Source organism: Crocodylus siamensis, chromosome 7 (genome assembly GCF_052110815.1).
Source record: "Crocodylus siamensis isolate JL-2025a chromosome 7, ASM5211081v1, whole genome shotgun sequence".
Taxonomy (NCBI): domain Eukaryota; kingdom Metazoa; phylum Chordata; order Crocodylia; family Crocodylidae; genus Crocodylus; species Crocodylus siamensis.
In genome coordinates this window covers 17,925,069-17,948,676 of record NC_143401.1, presented here as the reverse complement: position 1 = coordinate 17,948,676, position 23,608 = coordinate 17,925,069, and the positions used below count along the sequence as shown (strand labels likewise).

Genomic DNA, 23,608 nt, shown 5'->3' with positions numbered 1-23,608 from the left:
AACCACAGGAACAAGCATGTCAGTGAGCTCTCGTCATAATCAGAACTTTGTTATCTGTGCTGGCTTCCTCAGCACACTGAGGAGCCACATCCAGCTGATCCCAGCAACCTGGAACAGCACAACGCTCAGTGGCTGAACATCTAATTATCAAGATAGTCAAGGTAGGTCATACCACTGGAGCCACTGAAATGCAGGGCAGCGTAACTAATTAACTATTTCCAGAATCCCTTTCCATCTCTTCAGTCCCTGCTGCTCTCCAGCATGACCATATGTTTTCTGAAGCACTGCAATCACTATGTACCTTATCACTTCCCTTATCTGTCCAGGGAAATGGCTAACAGATACACTAAAACTAAAATGTTCCCATCCTTACTTTCTAACTGTTGCTCTTTCTTTTGTCTTCAGGGGTTGAGAAGACAATTTCTCCCCACTCAACTATATTGTTCTCAAATATTTGTTCAGTTGTCTTATCATCTCTGAGCTTTATGGGAATTTAGGACAGCAGAATGTAATTGGTACAGTTGGAATTTAGCCAAGGATAAGAATCATAGTACTTGATTTTACACCACCCAAAGATGCACTTGCTTAGCTAGAATAGAGCTGGGGCTGCTCCACATGCCAGTTTTACAACCAGAAGGGATGCAGCTAGCAATAGCTGGTGACCCTAAGAGCTCAGGTCTAGTAAGCCCAGCGCTCTAAAGCCTGCAATGAATCTACACAGCAGCAGCATTTCTTTCAGGGTAGACATTCCACTGTCTGTCTTACCCAGTCTGCCTTACTCGCAAGGTCTGGTGTGCTTGGAGGATAGCAAGTGTTCTGTATTTGTGAAGGAGGATGGAGTCTCAAAGCAACCAGTCAGAACTTTTCTGCCTCTCTAATTACCAAACTGGTAAGGCATCATTGCTACCTCTGCCATGACAGAAGTGCCTCAAACACTTAATCCAACACTTACTCTCCATGAAGATTTATTTTGCCAGGAGGCTGTAATCTCAGTTGTCACACCACTCCTTCCTGCAATCCTTCCAGGATGTAGTATTCTGACTGACCATGCTAATAGCACTTATGTAGACTTCCTAGGGATTTTGAATTCCAGTTCTAATATTTCTCAAAGGTTTGGGGTTTTTTTTTTAATTTTGTAATTGTGTAAGGCCTTTGTCCCAATTTCAAGCAGCCTAGCCAGTCTTCAGCCACAATTCTGTTTTCAGCTGCCCATGCATAAGATGTCTAATCCAAAAATCAGTTTCCTTTTCTCAACTGGAAGACCACTGACAATCCATGAAGCCAAAATACATTTATTTGCATTAATGCCAGTCACCACACAACAGGATTTCAGAGATCACTGAGATTTGCTCAGTTTCCTAAATTCTTAAATAACTTTCTCCCTCTTTTTATCTGAGCATTCTTCTTTCTGGTGCAGGCAATACATGGGTTCTGAAAGAGGTCTTCATGAGCCTCTCTTTAATATTTTTGATCCTGGTACTTGAGAAGAAATAAGCTACAATTTCCTTCTTAGCATCCTGGACAGCCTGCCACTGCCTCTCAAACACAGGATTCCTTGGAAAAACCACAGGGTGAGGCTGCACTGGGCAAGCAGAGATTTTGATTCAAGTCATGCTTTGAATGTGAATGGTTTCCTTTATACACCTCCCAATCAGTGGCTTTAGCACTTACAAATGTTGGGCTGATTCTCCTGATTTTGTCAGACTGTCATGAAGGGACAGTTCAAAGCATACTCACCCACTCCCTTATACTGGGTGGATGCAGAGCCTCTGCCACAGTCTTAAGGCATTTTGGAAATTGCTGGGTCACACAATGACCATTCTTGGCACTAGACTAATCCTGCATTTTATTTTATTTTATTAGTTTCACTGTTGCAGGGTCTACTCTAGTTTGGCATACAGAAGCATCACTTCATTGATCAAGCCCATATAAAAGGGGAAAAAAGACTCTCATAGGTGGCCCATTCCTATCCCTCATGAAACACCACATGATTTATGCTTAGAAGTACTCAGTGGGGTAATGGGATATAATGTAATGTGGTAACCTATTTTTTAACATGGAAATCACATTTCTCCATTCATTTCCCCTTAAGAATTCACCCCAGAGAGCCCTGGACTTGGCCTGTGTGACAGGAAATATAACATGTATCCATAGGTACTATCATCACTTAAAAGTTAATCTTCTTATACCAGAGACACAGAGACAAACCAATCACACCAGAAGATTACTTCCTGCACCCCCCTATAAACTCACCTCACTGCTGAGAGCTGTAAACTTGCAGAGAGAAATTATGAGGTTGTCAAACACATCACTCAGGCCATAGTGAGCAGAAATCATTGCACATTTCCTGAAAGAAAAACAAAAACCATAACCAAGAATATAAAACATGGATTGGCAACCCCTGGCATGAATGTTAGAACATGGCATATGAGGCCATTTTGCTTGGCACACCACAGCTGGCCTGGGCTCTGGGCAGCTGCTGCCAGCCACAGAGCCTGTGTAGCAGGTGGCGGGGAGGCTGCTAGCCCTACTGCAAGCAGTCCAGACTCCATGGCAGCAGTGACCCAGAGTCCAGTTTCATAGAGATGCTGAAACACCATTATTTCCTGGGCTGAGCTAGAAATAAAACCTAGGTAAAAATCCAGGCAGACAAGACTCACCTGAGTCAACGGTGCCTGTTCAAAGCTTGGCATGAGGTATAGCTGCTAAAGTTCATTCATAAATGTTGAAGGCACAGTTTGAAAAATACTTTGGCTATAATGGTATTATAAAAAGAGCTTTAAAATGTGCTTAAACATGGCCTGGACTGAACTGTAACTCACCAGAGCTGAGCCTGGTTTAGGGAAGACCTTCTGCCAGGGCATGGTATTTTGAGACTGGATGGCTTAAAAGCACTCTAGGACTCTCTTCAGCCCCAACTAAGATTTCATCAAAGTTTGTTGATGCATCAATAAATTTAGGGGAGACAGCTTTCAACTAGCAAAAAATGTTCTTCTGCTGGTATAGCTTATAAGTCCCTAAACAAAACATTGCTACCCCAGTCAAAGGACATTCCTGTTAGCATAACTATGTCTACACCTTTTTGTTGTTGCTAGAACTGTTAGAAGTATGATTTCCCTCCCCCCTCTACCCCCACTTTGAACTGATAATATCTGTCCCAGAAAAAAAAAATGAAAAAGCAGAGTATAAACCAGACCTAAATTTAAACTATGCTTAAGCACTTGAACGTATTGTAACATTGCAGACGAGCCACAAATTCATTCAGTGGTACCAAAAGAGGACTAAATCAAGGTAAGCCCAAAGAAAAAACATCAGCCAGCAATATGGAAGAGCAGGTTGAGAGCAAAACTCCTAATTTTCCAGGAAAGGCAACAGCCATACTTTCCTCCAAGACAAGAGTAGCCAAAACAAAGATGGTTTACACATGGACTGAAACCCAAGTAGCCCTCTGTGGGAGCAGGGAGAGTTACCTGAAGCCAGAGATAGCCTTCTGGATGATTGTTTCCTCTAAGCTCTTGTCAAAAACATAAGAAAGGGCTGCAATAGTAGGGCCCCAGGTCATGGTGAAGAGATCGTGATCATAGCTGCCAGTAAGCACGTGTAGGAAGATGCCTTCCTCAGTGGCTCCACGATGCAATAACACATTCCATACGTAGTTTTCCTTCACCAGGCCTGTCTGCTCGTCTGGCATCACTATCTCATCATTTCTAACAGGGATAGAGATGGAAAGGTTAGATTTTTCATTCTACGCCAAACCTAACATTTATATAAGGCCTTTCATTATAAGGGTCCCTAAGCACACACAGTGGGGACACTTGGTTAGCTACTGAAATGAATGCCCCCCACCTTGGAGGTGGAACACAACATCTGTTAACAGTGCTCAGTGATGCTATATAACAGCATAGGTCAGGTAGCAAAGAAACCATATGCAACCATACACAAGGGGAATGTAGGGCATATTGCTGTCACCAGATTGGAATTTTGACCAGTGTACGATAAGGAACACCACAAAGCAGCCTCCTTTTCCTTATAAAACCCTGTTCATCTTTCACTCAGATAGTTCAAGCATTCCCAAGCACAACAGTAAATGAATACCTTAGCACAACTGAAATGAGATGCAAGTAATCTAGGGTAAAAATATTAGAGATAATGTAAGTACACAAAGACCAAGCCTTTTTAACCCCAATTTTGAATTTTTGGATTTAATTTAAGATATTTGAACAAGTTAAGGCATTCAAAACTCTTCTTCAGCCCTGTAATGAGATTATGGAGTAATCATACAATCACAACAAGTGTATTGATATAAATCTGCAATCCCAAATTAAAAGTTAAATGGAGAACAATGGAAGATGGTCCTTTTGAGAATGGGGACTACCTAACTGAAGACAAACTGTGGCCATAGTTCTCTTGGGATTAGAGGAGGGAAGCCATTTCGAAAGTAGACAGGTCTCTGTGGAGTCCTCTGAAGAATATTTTTTATACTTAAAAATTTATTCTTCAGCAGGTAAAGACCAGCAACAAAAAAGGACCATTTAAAAACTATTAAAATGGCCTACACATAAACCATAATTTCCCTTGGTTTCAAATGCATGGAAAGCTTGAAAAGATTAGGGCTGACAGATTATTCAGGGTACAAAGGTTTGATATCAAATGATACACTTCTTAAAACTAATAAAAAAATGAGTGCTTTAAGATAAATGAACTACTGAATTTTACTTCAAAATTCTCAGTAATTTAGCTTGTGTACCTAGAATAAGCATTGTGATTTTCAAGAGGCCATGTGACATTCACTGTATGTGACAGAGTTTGAATACCTGTTTTAAAGGCAAGAAATGCCACAAAATTTATAGCAGGGGTGTCAAATATACAGAGCCCCGCTATCCAGCCCTCAGTGCTGCCCCTTGGTCTGATCAGACCCACCTGGGGCATGGTACACACCCATGATGCAGGGCCAGTCCACGGGCTGGATTGGGCCCAAGGACCCTACTCCCCTCCCCCCTTGTTCTTTCCCAGCATGCCTGATCTGGCAATCTGGGACTCGTGCTGCATGCAGCATGGGTCCCAGAGAGGCCAGAACAGGTACCACATGCGGCACATTCTGATCAGAATGGCAGCCACCCCGCATGCAGTATCTGCCCCAGCCGGCCTGTGCAGCACCTGGTGCTTGCTGCATACTGTACCTGCTCCAGCTGGTCTTGGACCCATGGTGCATGTAGTGTTTGCAGGCACCACATGCAATGCAGTCTCAGAGCTGCTGGAAGTGCTAGCATGGATGGAGTGCCCACCAGATGAGGTATGCTGAGCAGGGAGGGGAAGAGGAGGGGGTCAGTGGGCCTGATCCAATCTGCAGACTGGTCCCACAGGGCCAAACAAGTCTGACACCTGTGCCTCAGAGTACAAGCATATATAAACAACTGCCTCAATATCAAATGATACTGGTATAAACTGTTTACATTGCAATTGTCATAGCTGCATGTAGTAGCCTTAAGAGAGAACCAATCCCTTACAACTTTAACCCTGAATCCAGCTGTTTTAAAGATACTGGGATTTAGCTCATCTGTATCACTATAGGACCATGCAGATTTAACAATCCCCTTGTAACAGTATTCACACTCCCTAACTGCTTTGGTGGGGGTGTGGAGCTGCAGTTTTGGAGTGTGAATGCTGTTACACAGGGGTATCACGTGCGTGCATGCATGTGCACATACATTTAAGTGGCCAGCAATATAGCCAGGCAGTGTGGTGAAGAGCAGCTCCTGCAGCTCCCTGCAGGTAAGTCTCTGGTGGGGGCATAGGTAACATGTGGGGAAGCAGGGGGAAGCATAGGTAACATGTAGGGGGTCACAATTTATGGAAAGATTGAGGTAGCTGCAGCAGCATGATCAGGGAAGGGGTGAGGCAGGGTTGGCAGCTGTGGCTGAGGGCACTGTGCAGCTGAGGTGATGCTGGGGCCAGACCAGGAAAGAATGTGCAGCTATAGGGCCCTGGCTAGGGAGCAGAACAGAGCCACAGGCAGCTTGTTCCTGGGGTGAAGATCAGGGAAACTGGGGAAGGGTCGGGTCCACAGGTGATGCATTGGAGGAGCATGTGCACCCAAAGATTTTTGTACCCATAGCAGGGCATGGGGCTGCAGCCTGGCCAGACTACCACCGGGCAGGAGCTGCCTCCGTGGCCCAGTGAGTGAGACCCAGTGGGAGGGTGAAGCAGGGTGGGGACGTTCAGTGCTGCCACTGCCACCACTGGAAGCACAGGGCCATCATGGCAGTCAAGATGAGGCACCGCCACCATGGCACGGAGTTGTGTCCCTGCCATGTGCTGGCAGGCAGTGGATGCGGCACCAAGCTTCCCCGCTCCATTCTGCCCTCCTATGGCAGGTCCCGCCAGCTAGGCCACAGAGGGGGCTGCTGCCTGGTTCCAGTCTAGCCAGGCTGCAGCCCTGTGCCCGGTGCAGAAATTGTAGGAAGGGCACATGCCACTCATTCCCCCCAGTGCATCACCTATGGTGTTGCCTAGGCCCTTATACCCATCCCACACACACAAACCCTGCCCTACATCCTCTTTTCCCCACATAACCTCCCCCACTTCCCCACACACTGGGGGGCTGGGGCCTGGGGGTTGGGGTGGAGGGGCACCAGCAGGGAGGGAGGGGCTGCAGGTTGGGAGTGAGAGGCAATGGCAGGGGCAGAGCACCAGTATATCAGGGCTGCTCAGCACCACAAAGCAGCAAGGGGGATAGCCACAGCTGGACCCATGTCCTGGTGAGCAAAGGGGGCATGGGGAGCTCTGATTTTCCATGATTAAAAAAACCAAAATCAAACCCCAAAATATATAGGTATTTAAAATTTATTTTATTATAATGATTGTGGCACTGGTAGGCTTCTAAATAGCTTTAAAATTGTAAATATATCAATAAAACATTGTGTTCAACTGATACCTACCTATATATACACACACACACACATATATATATATACACACACACATATACACACACACACACACACACACACACACACACACACACACACATATAGTGTTTCATTTTAATTGTGGAAAAACATAGATTTCAGGGGCTTAAATCATATAATTTTGGATCTTTTTAATCAGAGAATTTTAGGTTTTTAAATCAAAGAAATCTAGGATCCCTGGTTATAAGGTACATTTGCCCATAGCCTTAACTGTGGTGCTGATAGCACCTTTGTAAATAAGAGGTGAGGTATCTTGGCACAGACACAAGACTAGGCTATGGACTGACCACATCAGGTGATCCATTTTATTAGAGGGGGAGGGGATAGTTTGGATAGAGGCCCTATAGAACAAAAATGCTGACTAGATTGTCAGAATCCCATCTGAAGTACTGAGAATGCCATTAGGGAAGAACTAGTGATGGAAACTACTGAGCCGTCTCTGGAGGAACTAGGTGCTTAGCCTAGGTGACAACCTGACTCTCTTTCCAGAGGAGGCTTGAAAGGGAGCACCAGCCTAGGAACTCAGTTCTGCTTGCAGACTGTTGCCTGCAACTATGGATTGAAGCCAGCTAAGAATCAGAGCTGCCTCCTCAGGCTGTAATCCCCCTCCACTTCAAACTGGCTGGGCCTGGATTTACTGAATATGATAGACTTCTAAGCTATTATTAAAACTCTCCACTCACAGCCAGTTATGTGAACAAAAGGGCCTCAACAGTCACAAATTCCCCCAAGCAGTGGCCTATGTGCCAAGAGCCCTAGGGATAGTAGACCTGACTACTTCATCTGACAAAATAAAGGAAAGGGTCCAAAAGCAGAATTCAAGTCCCAGACTGGCCATGCTCTCTCAGAGTGCCAATGGAGTCTCTGGCATTACGTATGTTCTAATGTAGCCCCAAACTGACCCAGAGGAAAGAGGTTTCTCAGCTACAACATTTCATACATGCTGCACTCACTCTGCTATTCCTTTGATAGAAGCCATGTTCTTTTTTGTTTTTTTTACTTTGTCTTAAGTTTTGTGAATTAAAATACCACAGCCAGGATCCAAAGATACAAATTTGCAGCAATCATTCTTAAGACCTCATTACCACAGCCCCAGGCAGAGCTGGAAGGTAGTCTGAGGCAAACTGGCATATGATCAGTGAATGGGTCTTGCACTGTCCTCCAAAGATCTCACAGAACAAATAACTCTGCTTTGGTCTGAATACTAGGAGGTGAGAAAGGGCTGAATACTTACTTAATGGCATGATACATGTCTTCCAGAATGTCCTGCTCAAAGTCTTTTCCTCCATTCACCCCCTTCAGGTTCTTCCGGAATTCCTAGAAACATGGCAGTTAGCACTAAAGTGATTCCCTTAATATGTTAAAAGACCTACCTACCTTGTGTGGGAGTTCCCAACTTAGGAACCTAAATGTTTGCAGACTCATTGGGTCTGGATCAATATTTTGCTTGCCTTTCCTGGGAAAAGCAAGAAACTCTGATCACAGTGTTTTCTCTGTGCTGATCAATGTAGCATAACAAGGTGCACTAAATAATCCTATTGGTAGCATAGCAGTGTCCAGCAACCTTCACCTCACCTGCCAGTGAAACGGGTCACAGGTGACATTACAATGGGATATCACATTGATGTTATAAGTGATTTATTGCAACTGGACTGGACATCAGGGTGACAAATGTCTTAATTCAATATCAGGACACAGGCTGCTTGCAGACATTAAAAAAACCAAGTGGCACTTTGCTTTAAACTTAGTACACTCTTGTGCTGAGCCCAGCACATACCCAGAAGAGGCAGCACCTTAGTTGGACCCAGCTCACCTGACATCTGTATAGATTGGGCATTTAAGTGGGGCTTGTTTGGCACTTTTATCTAATAGCTAATTGACTCAGCTTTAGATAAAAGTGCCAAAAAGCCCTGTTGAAGCACCCAATCTATACAGACACTGTGGAGCCCAGTCAAAGTAACACACTGCTTCTTCCAGTAAAGCATGTTTTTTTAATATTTGCAAGCAGTCAGAGGCATGATTTGAGATCCCTAACTTACCACCTCTTTATAGGATTAGCATCATTTCTTAAATCAATTGATTTTATTTTGCTTCTTTTATTAGGTCTTATGATGACAATGTAAGAAGTAAAGAAGTTATACAAGAGCAACGGTAACTCAAACCTTTGTGCCTAACCCTGCATGTTACTACTTAGCTTTAATTTCTTCACACTTCCTCTCTCTTGTATGTATTCAACCTCAAACACTGCCAAAGTATACTGGACAGTGATGAAGAAAGAGAAAGACAAAATGGAGGAAGGACAGAAAAGCAGAAAGAGCAAGCTGGAACGATAAAAACAGTTCTTGTTGCTACTAAAAATGGAGAAAAGAAAGGCAATGCAACAGCTTCTGGGAATTGACTCTCACCTCCAGGGTCATTGGGACATTCTGCTTGCGGACATTATGGTTGTGCTGGTCAGTGTTCAGCATAATAACTGCATAGGCCAGTGCAAAGCAGGCATCACTATTAGCAAATGGGGAACCATTTGATTTCTGAAAGTCAAAGGAAATACAATTCAGATCCACTGGGAATATGCTCATTCATGACTGTCATGCTAGCATTAGACCAATCCATGGGCAAACTGAAAAGAGAACATCAGGTTATACTGCCGAAATCCCAACTCCTACCCAATACAGAGGAGAAGTTGATGCACAGCTGCTGTCTGAAGAACACCACAAGCTCTAACACACTCCGTGATGTGGCATGCCAGAGATGGCAGACAACTGTAGAGAATGAAACACAGCTTCAGAGCCTGTTTTCCTATACATACCCGCCAATGTTCTGTGAAGGCTTCCAATAGTCTCTGGATCACAGGTGCCTCTCCTGGTAACCGGAAGGCTTCTAGGTAAAGTCGTAATGCTTCATCCAGTCTTAAACCTTGGAAACTGAAAGTCCTGCAGCAAGAGTGAAAAGCAATAAGAAACCAAAAGGCAGGAAGGAGAAGGCAGGAGAAAACAAACAAGACACTGGTGTACTTCACAGACTTACTGACTGGCTGAATGTACAGGAATGAGCAATGCTTATAAGCATGGAGCAGTTCAACAAAGGCCCCCCATTTACTGGGCAGCACGGTGACAAGGAAGGAGGTGATCATACTAGCTGGTGATGCAGGTAGTCATTTCCAGAGCCTTTCACAATATGTTTAAAAGAGAAACACAGATTGGGAATGATCCTCAGTTCACCAGTATGAATGCCTTTGTGGCAGCACTACTACCCTGAAGGACAGTTCTCCTCTTAGAGGACGCTTGGGTATGATTACGACTGTCACACAGTTTTAGGCATATATCTCTACAGTAAGTGGGACCTATATGCTACTGACTCTGTCATTTATAACACTGTGAAATCCAAGCAGGTCATATCCCATGGACTGTTCTTCCATTTCCCTTAGATATCACAAATCTCCTGACCTAGTTCACCTTTGGGCCCTATACAAAGAACTGAAGGCAGGTGAAAAAACCAAAACAACAACAACAACAACAACAACTCACCCCACAAAGCTCTCCAGTAAGTCTATGTTCTTGCGGTCACTCACAAACTCCCCAATCATTTTCTTGTCCAGCCGAGGATTTTCCCGCAGCCACTTGGCCACCTCATTGTTGTCCATTGGGGTAGCCAGAAGGTTTTTCTCCTGCAGGAACTGTATTCCTTTCTTTGGCTTCTGGTTGAACTGTTCTGTGCCAGTTATCAGGAGCTGAAAGAGACACATTAATGGCTACCAATTTGGCTAACAAAGCCCTATACACTGAGAACCTCTCTCTATGGAAATGCACTTCCACTTTTACTTAGGTTTGCTTTTGGAATCCAAGAGCCACAGTAAAAAATCTTTCAAAAACACACTGAGGAAAATGAGACTAAATACAGGACAGAACAAAGCTGTTTTCCTTGTGGGATCTTGCAAGAATTAGCATCCAGACTTAAACCTGCAGCCCCCTGGTTGCAGATACACTAGCCAAAAGAGGACACTGAAAAAAGAGCAAGTATAAGCACAAATAGTTTTATAATAACTTTATGTCTCACACAGCATTTTAGTTTTATAATAACTCAGATTCCATGGGGAACACAGCCCTGCCCTGGTTATATTATTCAGTGAGAGCAGAGGAAGATGAACTCCAAATGTCTAGCAGGAAATCAGATCTCCTTAGCTACAATAGTAGCTAGGAGACAAGACCACTTTCATCCCATTTTTGGATTACTAGATATCTTACTCTTTGCTACCAACAGAAGCAACAAGCAGCCTCAGCACTTACAAAACGGGCACAAGCCAAAGGCACTGTGAGAGCTTACTAGATAGAAAAAAGAACCAGAAAACATTCAGCAGGTGGGCCACAGCAACATGATCATAAAATGCTCCAGCAGGTCAAGATGGGTAAACTGGGTTGAGAATAGTAAAAAAATAAAAAGCCATTCATTTACTTTAAAGAATAATTTAGCTGTTTATACTTATCTGATTCTTGTTTTAAGGTATTAAATTATGCAATGTCTACTGTTCAATAAATGCACTTGGCTAAGGAAGGGTTAACTGAAGGTTTCATTTGTTTAAAAAAAAAAAACCAAAAGCACAAACAGCTACATGAACTTTACTAAAGCACCAGAATAAATGTCAGTTGCCTGTTAGTTCCCATCACCATGAAACTGCCAGTGATGACCTGTGAACTAAATTTGTGACCATCATGATACTGGCTCCCATGATACTAGCTCAGAGCACACCTCCTCTTTCCTCTCCACTTACAAGTGTGCCAGTGCATACTTTCTCAGTGTGCAATGGAACAGGCTGATCCTGCAATGTGGGGTGCAGGGAGGATAAAAGTCTAGTGATATGTCTGTGCACTTCAGAAGCAGTGAAGGGCAAGTACATCCCTACATGGACTAATGCAAAAAATATTTTTAAAGTATTTAGATAAACAGAGCAAAAAATAAAAGGGGGGAAAGGAGGAAAGAAGCCTACTATAACCCCAGGAACCCTTGACAGTTAAAAAAATAAAATAAAATAAAATAAAAAAGGCAAAAATCTGACTCTCTGATGCACAGCCAATTACATCTCCTAGCAAAAGGGACATGAGCCGCCCTTCCTAAAATACTAATCAGTAAAACCAACATTTCCACACTACAAGTTTCCATAAAAAACAGCTGTACAGCAAGATGGGAAGGTCAATACATTTGATTATTCTTAGAGATGAGCAAATTCTAAAGCTGCAGGGTCCTTACAGAGAACATGCTGCCAACAATTCCCTTTCCAATAGTGGAGCAGCACAGTTATATGGGGAAGAAATGGGTATGTGAGCTATTGCATGGTCCATGCCATTTCATGCTTCCTAGGTGAGAAGCAATGCCATAAATTCCACTCAAATCTGCAGGCCACAAAGAACAGTTTTAACAAGCTACTTACAAGATATTCTGCAAACCTACTTTCTTTAATAGTTTTGAACTCAATTTGGTTCCGAGCCAATTTGAAACATCCCCAGAAAAACACAGTATTATAACAACACAGTGGTATGAACTGTTGGGATGACAGCTGCAGAGGAATGACAGCCACAGAGAAAAAACACTGCAGTCTTCTAACTGGAAACTGGAAAAAGCCATCTTTGGCTACCACTGAAAGCAAACCTGCCAACATAAGTTGCAAATACATGCTTCAAAAAATATGTTTTCAGGTAATCTGGCTGATTTTCCTGAACTATTATCACTGTCCCTCTTTCACTTGACACAGACAATTGAAACTTCTCAGGACATGCTTTCTCATCGGGTCTCTTCACTGACTTGCATACATACTAAGCAAGAGAAAAATGATGGAACCCTCACAGGTCCACTTGACAACATTTCTGAAAGAGGACCACTTGCCCCACACTACCTGTTAGGATCTCTCAGTCAGCAGCTTCACCTGGTTTCTAGCTTTCAGTCACCAAGCCTATCAATACCATCTTGTATTTGGTACTGGACAACTGCACCAATCTAACACCTACATGGATATTCAGTCTTCCTCCAGCACTAAATAATGAAGCTACTATAGTCTCTGCACAAAACTAACAGACTAGAATTCAGATTAACAGTCAAGAAAACAGAGGTATTTAGCTACTGTAACTGTGGCCTGAACACTACATTTTCAAACCATAAAGCAAAAGGAAAAGTTAAACACATAATTGGCCAGATTGTCATGTTCAAATGGTGGCTTCTTGAATTAGCTTCACCAACAGCTTTGGTAAAAGTAATAGACAACTTTCCCCTTCATGGGATGTGCTGACCAACTCCAGTATCACTGCATCCAGTGATTTCCCCAAAGGCCTCTTCCAGCCAGGAATGCTATGAATCTCAGAGCCAAGGACAACACCACTTTAAATCTACATAAGCCCCAAAGTAAGAGTTATAGCATGAAATTTCCCCAGCATCTCCAGTAATTCAGACCTCAGCCAAACAGAAGGTCAAGTAAACCTCCCTTAAACCATTGCCTCCTTTTATCAGATACAGCTTGGTCTTCAAAAAACAACTCCTTAGCTCATACACAACAAAGTTCTGAATTGAACATTCAAAGGCTGGAAAAATCGTGTCAAGCCCAAATGTAAATAAGTTAGGGAGGAGAAAGAAGGATGTCTAAGCACCCTTTTACAGTATGTGAACACCCTGTACCTTCTTTTTGTTCTTAATTTCCATCAGTTCTTGAGGGCTTGGCAAGAGACAGGAAAAGCGAGTAGGCTTCCTCGAGACATTCTTCTCAACTATGGAGGCAAGTGACAGCATTATGAGAGCCACCCTGTTCTGCACAACACTACATGGTACAAACATTCTCAGTAACATGCTACCCCCTGCCATCAAAGCCCCCTCTTCAAGCGGAATAATCATGTTTCCTCATTTCACTACCTGACCAGTAGGGCTGTGTGAAGCTTCGAGTGGCAATTCGATCAGGAGATTCGGCCCAATTCGGTGGCCGAATCTCCGAATCCAAATCGAATCAGGAGACGAATTTAAAGGTCCGAATCGCTTCAAAGCTCTCCAAATCTTCAGAAAAGAAGCCAGTGGTTGTAGCAGGGAGCTGCAGCTGACTGAGCTGGTAAGTAGGGCTGTGCAAAATTTCACCAGCCATTTCGTTTCAACGCTGTTTCAACAGATTTTGAGGTCAAAACATCGAAATTGGAATGAAACAAAGGTCATTGAAATAGCCTTGAAACAAAATGAGGCTGGTCAAAACATTGTGACCATAGGCTGGGGATAAAAAGTCAGTCCAGCTGGGTTAACTTCCCATCCCCAGCACAAGATCTGGTAGGGGGCGGTGAGGCAGCCCAGCTAGGCTGCTTCCCCTTCCCCGTGCTAGATCACGCCACCCCCAGTGCAATCTAGTGGGGATGGAAAAGCAGCTCAGCTGGGCTTCCTCCTACCCCTGGCACAATCTAGCATGGGGGGTGGAGACCAGGAAGCAGCCCAGCTGAGCTGCTACCCACCCTAGCAGCATCTAGCACTGGGGATGGAAATTCAGCCCAGCTGGGCTGATTTCCCATCTCCAGAGAAACCTCAAAACAGTGTTGAAACAGCCTTTATGTTTTGACAGAACAGAATGGAACAGCTGTTTCAACTTGAAATGAAATTCAATACGAAACACTGTTCCGTCAAACTGTCAAAACTCAAGGCAAAACGGAACAGTGCTGTTTTGCACAGCCCTACCTGTAAGTACTACAGGTGGGAGGTGGGGGGGGGAAGGGACCATGGAGGGGACCCCTGCCAGCCCCCGCCCCCGACCACTCTCCACTTCCCCAGCCCTCCCCATGGCTGCCCCCATCTGCCCCAGCTCAGTACTTTAAAAAAAAAGCCCTAGTTCTCACCGGGTGCTGCGGATGGGGGGGGTGGATCCCCGCTGCCCCACACACTCCACACAGTGGCCTTGGGGCTTGGGGGCTCATGCACAGTCCCCCACGTGGTGCGGGGCAGCGAAGGGCAGTGGGGTTTGCTCCCCACCAGCAGGAGCAGTGAGTCTGAGGGGGTTTTTTGTTTTTTTTTTGGGGGGGGGGTTCTTAAAGGGCCAGAGCTGGCTTGGGCGGGGCACCCATTGGGGGGGCTGGGAGATTGGGGATGGGGTTGGGGGGCTCATGCAGAGCCCCCCACAGCGTGGGCCAGTGGCAAGCAACAAGGATCGCTACCCCCGCCCAGCAGCACATGGTGAGCGGGGGCTTTTTTTTTTTTTAACAAGTGCCAGGAGCTGGGGTGGGCAGGGCAGCCATTGCCGGGATGGGAGAGCAGGCGGGGGATGGGCCTGGCCTAACTGATTCAGAAATTCAGATGCTGTCCAATCTCCAAATCAGATTTGCCCGAATCGAATTGGGACAGTGATTCAAATCACCAAATCAAATCACTGTCCCCCGAATTGGCCCAATCCAAAGCGAATACTAGCCGCTTTGCACAGGCCTACTGACCAGTTGAACACTCCCACTGCTTTCCTGCTTCTCACTATTCTGTAGCCTCAAGAGCACTTAGATAAACAGAAGCTTCCATCAGCCCTGCTAATTTCACATTTGCAAAGATTTAAAAATTTCTGGGTCCATTCTGCCTATTAAAATCTGAGTGTGAAGATCCCCACGACAGTCCCAGGCAACCTTGGTCCATCTACTGAAAATGCTACTTTATAGACAAATCTCATGCATTTTTGTTATTCCCTCAAGTCCAGCCCCCTTCCCAGATACAAACACATTTATAGTAGCCATGCTTTGTCATAAACAGTACATCTACAGTAATGGAGCGTCACTAAGGTGGTAATACCAAATAAAGTCTGAACCCCCCCCCCCCACCCCCCCCAAACACACACACGTTCTGCAAGAGATGAGGTTCTGCTGTGTTTACCTGCATCATTTCCTCCCTCCAAATCCAGACAGCCCTGCTTCATTTGGTCAGCCATAAGGCACCCGCTGGTAGGTGGACAGGCCCCAGAAGGCTCGTTGGCTGTGCTGGGGGGTTTCCCTTCATTTGGCAATCTGTCACTGTCTGCAGAGAGAGGGGGAAAAATAAATACAGCAAGCAAGCTAAGTTACCAGAAGATGACAAAAGCTTCCGAATAATTCATTTTTTCTCAAACATTAGCTGTTTATTTTTCTGAGGCCTTTTTTCAACAAGAAAGAATCCAGTTGCTACCTAGCTTCAAGAAACTTGTGTGTCTATGCAAGACACAGTTACCTGAAACTAGGTAGCAACTGGGTTATTTCTTTTTTTAAAAAGGTCGCAGAAAAATGAACAGCAGCTATTGTGTGTTCCATGTCCTGCCCTCTCTCTACCATAACTGCTCGTCATCAAAGAGCACTGAAACTCACAGGACGGACAGGTTTTAAATGCCAAAGATTTGGCTTTTGCCTTTATTGCTGCAGCTACTGAATGGTATGGGGGAATATACACACAGGGAGGGATCTAGTGTAAAACTAAGTACAGTACCACACTGTGATTACTGCTACTACTACTGGCACAGTACCCAGAGAAGCAGATTGACACTGCAGGGGCTTCATACAGCTGCCATGGGCTCAAAGAAAGAACTGAAGGGCAGCTGGACAAGCTCTGCCCTTTACTTATGCACATACAAGTTTTAAAAGGAAATTGTATTTTGTTCTGAAGGATGTCACAGCACCTATGGGCAGGAAACCACTGCAGAGATGCATCTAGACAGCCTAGTTGATAAGGCCATACCTCCTGTCATCTCCAAATTTTATCTGGGGACAAGCAGTTGGCTTACTCCACTGAACTCAGGTGCCATAAAGAAGACTGAGTCCCTCTGATACACTGGTTTTATACATTTTTAGATGCCAAAAGGTGCCTAGTAGAATAGAATAAAACAGAATAGCATACCATATGCCTGGGAGAATAGAAATATACTTTTGTTAAGTTAACTGAGCTACAAAAAGAAGGCATTAGTTAGCTTTGGCTCAAAACTAGGACAGCCATGAAGATGTTGAAAGGGATGGTCTTACTATTGCATAGGTCTTTGGTGCTAATGGCAGTTTCTGCACTGGGTTTGGCCACCTCCTTCTCCTGCTGGTGGATGCTGCTCAGCACTTTGGCCTGGCAGTGTGCTTCAGTGCCATCAATCACTGTCAGCAATGCTTCAAGAGACAACAGGTGGGTTGTATAAAGCTGTCCGGAAACTGGAAAGGCATTCTGGGAAATCAAGCAACTGAATATAAGATTATTTCAGTTATAAACACCTCCCCAGCCCTAAGGAAAAGTTTCTCCCATTGCTCTGGAAACCCTGACATGCAGCAGCACTCCCCATTACTTTCCATACAAAACTTCCTCACAAACTTCTTTTTAATCCCTCCTGCACTCTCTGCCAGTATTGTGCAGTCTCTTCAATTTTCCCTTAATCTCCCAAATTAAGTGGTCTTCCTTAACTATTTAAATCTATTTAAGGCCAGCCTTTTATCACCCCATGTCAAGACTGGCATTTGTTCTTCTCTCCTTCACAGAGTTAAGAACCATCCCTTTCCATTTCCCAACTTACACCTCCCTCCCAGTCCTGTTCAATTCCAAGTTCTGCAGTTTACATCCCCAACTGAAAGTGAGGACAAATTAGAAACATTTCAGGACCTTGGAGAGCAGCTTAGTGAGGTCCTCAAAGAGGTTAGAGCAGTAGTAGTCACAGTCATAGTTTATATAGAGCTCAGTGACAAAACTGGGGATTCTCCACAGCTGAACAACAGCCTCCAGGGCCATCTCCTTCACTTCATAGGGCATCTTGGGGTTCTCCACAGTGATCATCTCCATCAGCTTCTTTATGTACATCTGGCAGAAACATAGAACAGCTCAGTTTATGGCAAAGAGGAAAGAAAGGACAATAACTAGCTTTCAACAGATGTAGGAGCTCAGTGCTCCCACGTGGTTCACAGCATAAAACAGTCCGTATTTTGCAAAGACTTGCTCTGATGGAAAAACTTCTTGTATGTTTCAGTAGTATAAGCCAAAAGACGCCTATTTTTTTTGGCAAAGTAAATCATAGTTCAGAGGTATAACTAGCAAGTATTGTGCCCTGGGCAACCCTCCATCTCCCTTTCATCCTGCACTTGCCCCTTCTCTGCAGCGGTTGCAGCTCTAGCCCAACTGCCAGCAGTGAAGCAGTAGTGGTGTGCACTGCCAAAGCAACTTGAGCAGCAACTGGCAGTTTTCTGATACTGGGAGAGTTCACATGACCTCCTTTTTTAATTGCTGACATGTCAAGCAGCCAAAAAATGCTGATTTTCAGTGACAAAAAAGGGGACACAATCTCCTTCAGGAGCAAAAACAACACTTTCCAGAATGCCTCTCACTCTCACAATCCTGCGCTGACACTGCTGCTGCTGTTCTGCTCTCCCTTCTTGCTGGCCAGGGCTGCTGCAAGAAAGTTGAGAGAGCAGGGGAGGGAGGAAGAGTATGGGAGGATAAGGCACCTGCCTCACTCCCTCCCAGTGCCTCCCCCCAGCAAGGCAGTGCCTGAGGCTCGTGCCCCCTCACCCACCCATCCTTATGCTACTGTCCCAGTGTACTGAACAATGAAACAATTGTAAGAGGAAGGCAAGGCATCAATTCCAAAGGCATTTTACTATTCTATGGAGACAGGGTTCTAAAGAAGCCCCAAGAATTCCCATACAGCCATTCATGCTTTGCTAGTCCATATCTGGACTGCATCCTACTGAATCAGTCTATACTTCTATCTTCTTTGGCACGCCCACAACTCCAGCTGTGTTTTTCCAGGGAATAAGTAATATCTGAACACTCACCTCTAGTTGGAACTTCAGATGTTCCCGCATGCTCTCAAAGAGAAGGAAGCATACCCTTAGGGAGGCTGCATACAGATTCAGCCTTTCCACACTCAGCAGCTAAACAAAGAACAAAAATGCAAGAACTGAGAGGTTCAGGTACTCTATTTACCTAAGCGGGTAGTGTTATGGCTGCACCAGCCCCCCACAATTGAATGGGGTGCTTCCACATAGTGGTTTTATTATTGGAAGAAGCCTTCTCTGCACTGCCACCAGGCCTTTACTCCTGTATGCATGGACTGCTTCTGGCCAGCACTAATGTGCCAGAAACTGCTATACCTGTAGGAAGTAAGGGGCTCTCCCTGTGGCTAGAATCCTAGGTGAGACATTGCTTCCAAGCATGGCACTTACAGAATGACTTACTGATTACTCCCAAGCCTCTGCATGGCTTGTCACTTATAATCTTGAGGAAGACTGGGTTTCCGATAAATCCCTAAGTCAAGACATGAGAGTTGCCATACAGCTTCTGACATACTAAGACAATCCAGTTGCACATTAAATCACTTCCTCCCTTTGCTCCTTGGTGAAAGGCAACTAAAAGGTTTCCATCTGTCAGACTGAGGGAGAGCAGAAGTCAGGGGCCAAGGAAGAAGGGATTTAAACTTCAGACTCATTTGGGAGACTGCTGAAGAGAAATGGGCAGGGTAGTTTAGTGCCCAGTCAGGAGTTTGTAGGAAAGGATGAACTCATAGTGACATCTGCTGAATAAGTGGGAAAAAGATGAATGACAGTGAATGTACAGATATCATCCCCTCTCATATGCATGCAGTAACCTGAGATGCTTGCATAGATTCTTAGAGGCCTCTTTCTACCTGACACTCTCTACTTCTACTGCTCTATGGAGCAGCCAGATCTGTGCTCCTGAGTGACAACTAACATTACTTCCCCTTCCAAAATGGCAGATCTCAAAGACAATGTACTGGTTATCAAAATTTACACAGGGCACATGGGGAAACTCACTGGCAGCACACACAGGGGCACCAGAGGCCAGACTCACTTGAAACAGGTGCCGACATAATTCTTCCTTCACAAGTCCCAGAAGAGACTGACAGTTTGCCACAGGAGCTGACTCCAGAGCAACAGTGAGCAGCTGCAACCCCATGTGGATCATCACCTCTGAGTTATGGCGGTCATGAGGGTTGGTTAGGGAGATAAGGAAGCGGAAGAGCTCACGGATACAAGGCAGACCATAGGGGACCAGTGCTGTTCCTGAATGGAAAAATAACAGCCAGAGAGATATTAAGAGCCCTCAGTTCTGCTCCCATCTTTTGCAGATACCCATTAGGTAGCAGAGACCAAACCATTACAGATACTAGTTCAGGAAGGGAAGATCATTTCCCTCCAGACAAGGGATGGAGTAGGGTAGAGAGAGACTAATAGGGCATTGGCAGCATTTCACAACTCTCACCTTCCTTCTGGGAGGACTGTGTAAAACGTACGCCTCGGGGATTGACGTAGTCCATGTCATGAACAGAGGCAGAGTCAGAGTGTTCTGCCACAGAGGTGCACTCCTCTAGTACCTCAGGGATGGATTCCACAGAGGCCGATTGGGTCTTCTCCACCCTGAGACTTTCATCCTTCAGTCATACCAGTCATTTGGGAAGCAAGAAATAAAATCAAAACAAGTGTAAGATAACAGTGCACCAGCAACGTGACAGACTCATTCAGTCAGATGGCCATACTGACAACTTGCGAGAGAGCTGTACAGGAGTCAAGGCAAAAAAGACTGTTTCAGCCATTTGTACTCCATTTCATCCTAACCAATGCATGCCTTAACCTGGTTTTAAAGCCCTACCACTGAGGGCATTATAAGAGCTTTACTTGGGAAATGCTTCTGCAGTCTAACAACTCTTACTGCTTGTGAGTTTTTCATATTTATAATATCAGTTCCTACCACATCAGGTCTAGTCGTCTGCTCTTGCACTACATTAAACAATTCTTGTCCATCTCTGGCATTGACACCCTGCAAAGTATTTGTAGTCTCTTGTCCTCCTACCAGCTTTTTTGTTTAAATGTGTCTACTTCCTCATCCTTCCTCAAATCAACCCATCTACTCCTTTGGTTCTTTTTATGCCTTAGAGGTATTGAAAACAATAAGCAAGACATCTTCAGACCACAGACATGTTTGTCTTTATTAGCTACTCTTTTAATTAAGGCTGCTGTAATGGAAATACTGGAAGTAATACAGTTCCACAGGAATTGTTGTATTAGACCACAGTTATCCTCTGACAGTGCTAATGAGGAAGACATGATTGTACCAAAATTGTGTAACTCTACACTAAGAAGGAAAATTCTTAAGCTTTCTTTAAGCTCTTTCTTTAGCACTGTACAAGGGACCCAAAGAAAAGCTGCAAAAATAGACACATCTTCAGCAAGAGACCAAACAGCTTGGTTTGGACTTGTCATATCTGCACGGGATTCTGCACATACCTGGGGTTCAGTCTGGGGTAGAAGATCAATGGCCTTGGGATCACCCAAAGGAATGGCAGCGCTAAGTCCCAAAGAGCTGACCTGGTCTAAATCTGTAAGGTCTTCCTTGGATGTGGCCTGGGAAGACAACTCCATGCCACTGTCTGTAGCAGGGCTGACAGCAGATGAGGTATTTTCCGAACTTCCAGAAGAGATGGGAGAAGGAGCATCAATGAAAGCAACTCCAGCTGCTGATGAAAAACAGCAGCAAAGAGTTAGCATTACTCTTTCCCCCCTTCTCAAGATTAGACAGAGCAGCAAAGAACTCCTTTCACGCTAGTTAGTCTGCAGCACAAACTAACAAATGAACTCCCTTAAAACATCCTAAGATGCACACTGGGGAATTATGCAATTATGTGCCCATGCAATTTTGTGCATAAGACATATGACCCCACATAATTGCATCGTTTTGCTTAGTTTAATCCAGGCAGGCTCTGTACCTCTATCTTTGCAGGGTTCCTGGCACTCCAGCTGGGAGCCCTATGTGGAGGCACCCAGTGTGATGGCACATTTCTGGATAGCTGTTGAGTGGGGAGGGGAGCTCCTGCCTGCAACAGGAGAGGATGGGTGGTGGTGTGTGGGCTCCCCTGCCACATGTCCATGCCCCACCCCCCATGGTGCACAGCCCATGCCACCACTGGCTGCAGCAGCAACAGGCTGCTCATGGGGGTGCTCAAGGCCATGGCAGGCAGAGGCCCTGGCAGTGCACAGCTCTGGCTGTGTCCCAGGGCCTGCACATGATGGCAGGGAGCTGGCCACCATATCCAGCCCACTGGCCTGTGCCTTTACACCAGAATAGGCTGGCTCTGTGCCAGCATGTGAAGCTCACAGCACCACACGTGGCAGCCATGTGCCATTGGGCTGGATGGGCTCTGTGCCTCCACCTGGGGCTAGCAGCATTCCAGCGGGAAACCACACATGGAGGCATGGAGCTGCCTGGCCCAGTGGTGTATGGCTCCTGCCTGCAGTGCCGAAAGCCCCATGTGCTGGCATGAAGTTAGCCTTGTCTGAACTGAAGGTACACGCCAGTGGGCCAGGCCAGGCTGGCTCCATGCCACCATGTGCAGCCTCCAGGTTCAACCAGAAGCACACACTGCCAGGGAGCTCTTCTTGCCACAGCTATGAGCACCCCGAGGGCCTGTTGCCTGCTCCTGCCATCAGCAGCAGGGGCTGTGCACCATGGGAGGGAGGGGGCAAGCATGGCAGGTGGGTCCACACTCACCCACAAACCCTACACCCAACCCAGAAGGGGATTTTGGCACAGATATTAAAGATGAAATGTAAGAAATAATAATAATTTTGCATAATTTTGAATTTTTCTGCACATAATTCCTTCGAGTGTACTAAGGAGGCAAAAGATGCAGAAAAAGAAAGTTCTGTTTTCCTCCTATCAATAAGCCAAATAGATCAAAGGAAAACAGAGATTAGCAGTTCCTGTTATCACATAGTAGCCAGAATTTTACACATCCAGAGATTGGATGAAAAATTAATTCATGAGAGAATTTGTATACTTAGATAAAAGGGGAAAGAGCAGGCAGGAGTGACTGACAGAATCAGGAAAAAATGGGACAGAGCAGACAAGACTGCTGAATATCTGTATGGTATCTGGGGGAGTTAGAAAAGGACAAAGAATATCACTGTAAATCGAGAAACAGAAAGTATTTGGGAGATGGCTGCCTAGCAGCATGTGGTAGGAAAAGGAAAGGTGATAATGGCCATCAGTTTATCTGAGAACCAGAATGGAAATCATACAAAAACATCTTAGATACACCACGGGTTAGGTAATTTATCCTTTACATTGCACTTCTCTGCTCCCCTGTCTCTTCAGGTCAATGAATGATTACAGTAATTCAACAGTGGGAGAATTCTCCAGTAAACCTAAATTCAAAGAAACAGAGATTACATGAACTTCCAGAAACAATCCTTTACCTCAAAGCAGTAGTCAGCAACCTTTTCAGGTTTCAGACTGGAATTACCAGGCTGGGACAGAGGCAGGCAGGAAGGCAAGCAGGCACAAAGATCCACTGACTGCCCACCACCGCCGCACAGGGAGAGCTCCTGCAGCAGTACAGCAAACACCACCAAAGCCCTGCTGCCAAACACTGCTGCCTCATATTCATGGGCCAGATCAAATGGCTCCACAGGCTGGATCTGGCCTATAGGCCGTAAGTTACTAACCCCTGCTTAAGACATCTTAAGTAGTTACAGACAACCTTGCAGAGAGCCAGGGCAGTGGAGACAAATACAACATGTCACAATACAAGGGGTAAATCAAGAGAAGATCCAATTTTAAAGGGTTCAGATGTACTAATATGACTGTCCACAAGCAGAAAAACTTCTTCAAAGTATTCTACAACACCAATAAAACTATGAAGAAAG

The 23,608-nt window shown here is 45.0% G+C and overlaps 1 protein-coding gene across 11 annotated transcripts in view; it reads right to left on the bottom strand.

Annotated features, from left to right (window-relative positions):
- GBF1 (golgi brefeldin A resistant guanine nucleotide exchange factor 1) overlaps positions 1-23,608 on the bottom strand; it is a 154,950-nt gene that overhangs the window by 16,598 nt on the left and 114,744 nt on the right. For 7 of the 11 annotated variants that reach the window (XM_090056760.1, XM_090056761.1, XM_090056752.1 and 4 more), the window contains 14 exons: positions 21,191-21,420; positions 20,169-20,337; positions 19,758-19,969; positions 18,722-18,820; positions 17,556-17,750; positions 16,940-17,126; positions 15,828-15,968; positions 13,629-13,717; positions 10,496-10,698; positions 9,778-9,901; positions 9,374-9,499; positions 8,203-8,285; positions 3,471-3,707; positions 2,254-2,347 (listed from right to left, as the gene is read on the bottom strand). In XM_090056760.1, the coding sequence (XP_089912886.1) occupies positions 2,254-2,347; positions 3,471-3,707; positions 8,203-8,285; positions 9,374-9,499; positions 9,778-9,901; positions 10,496-10,698; positions 13,629-13,717; positions 15,828-15,968; positions 16,940-17,126; positions 17,556-17,750; positions 18,722-18,820; positions 19,758-19,969; positions 20,169-20,337; positions 21,191-21,420 (2,189 nt within the window). The remainder of the gene's footprint in view (positions 1-2,253; positions 2,348-3,470; positions 3,708-8,202; positions 8,286-9,373; positions 9,500-9,777; positions 9,902-10,495; positions 10,699-13,628; positions 13,718-15,827; positions 15,969-16,939; positions 17,127-17,555; positions 17,751-18,721; positions 18,821-19,757; positions 19,970-20,168; positions 20,338-21,190; positions 21,421-23,608) is intronic. The other 4 variants (XM_090056753.1, XM_090056762.1, XM_090056757.1 and 1 more) reach the window with 1 other exon arrangement.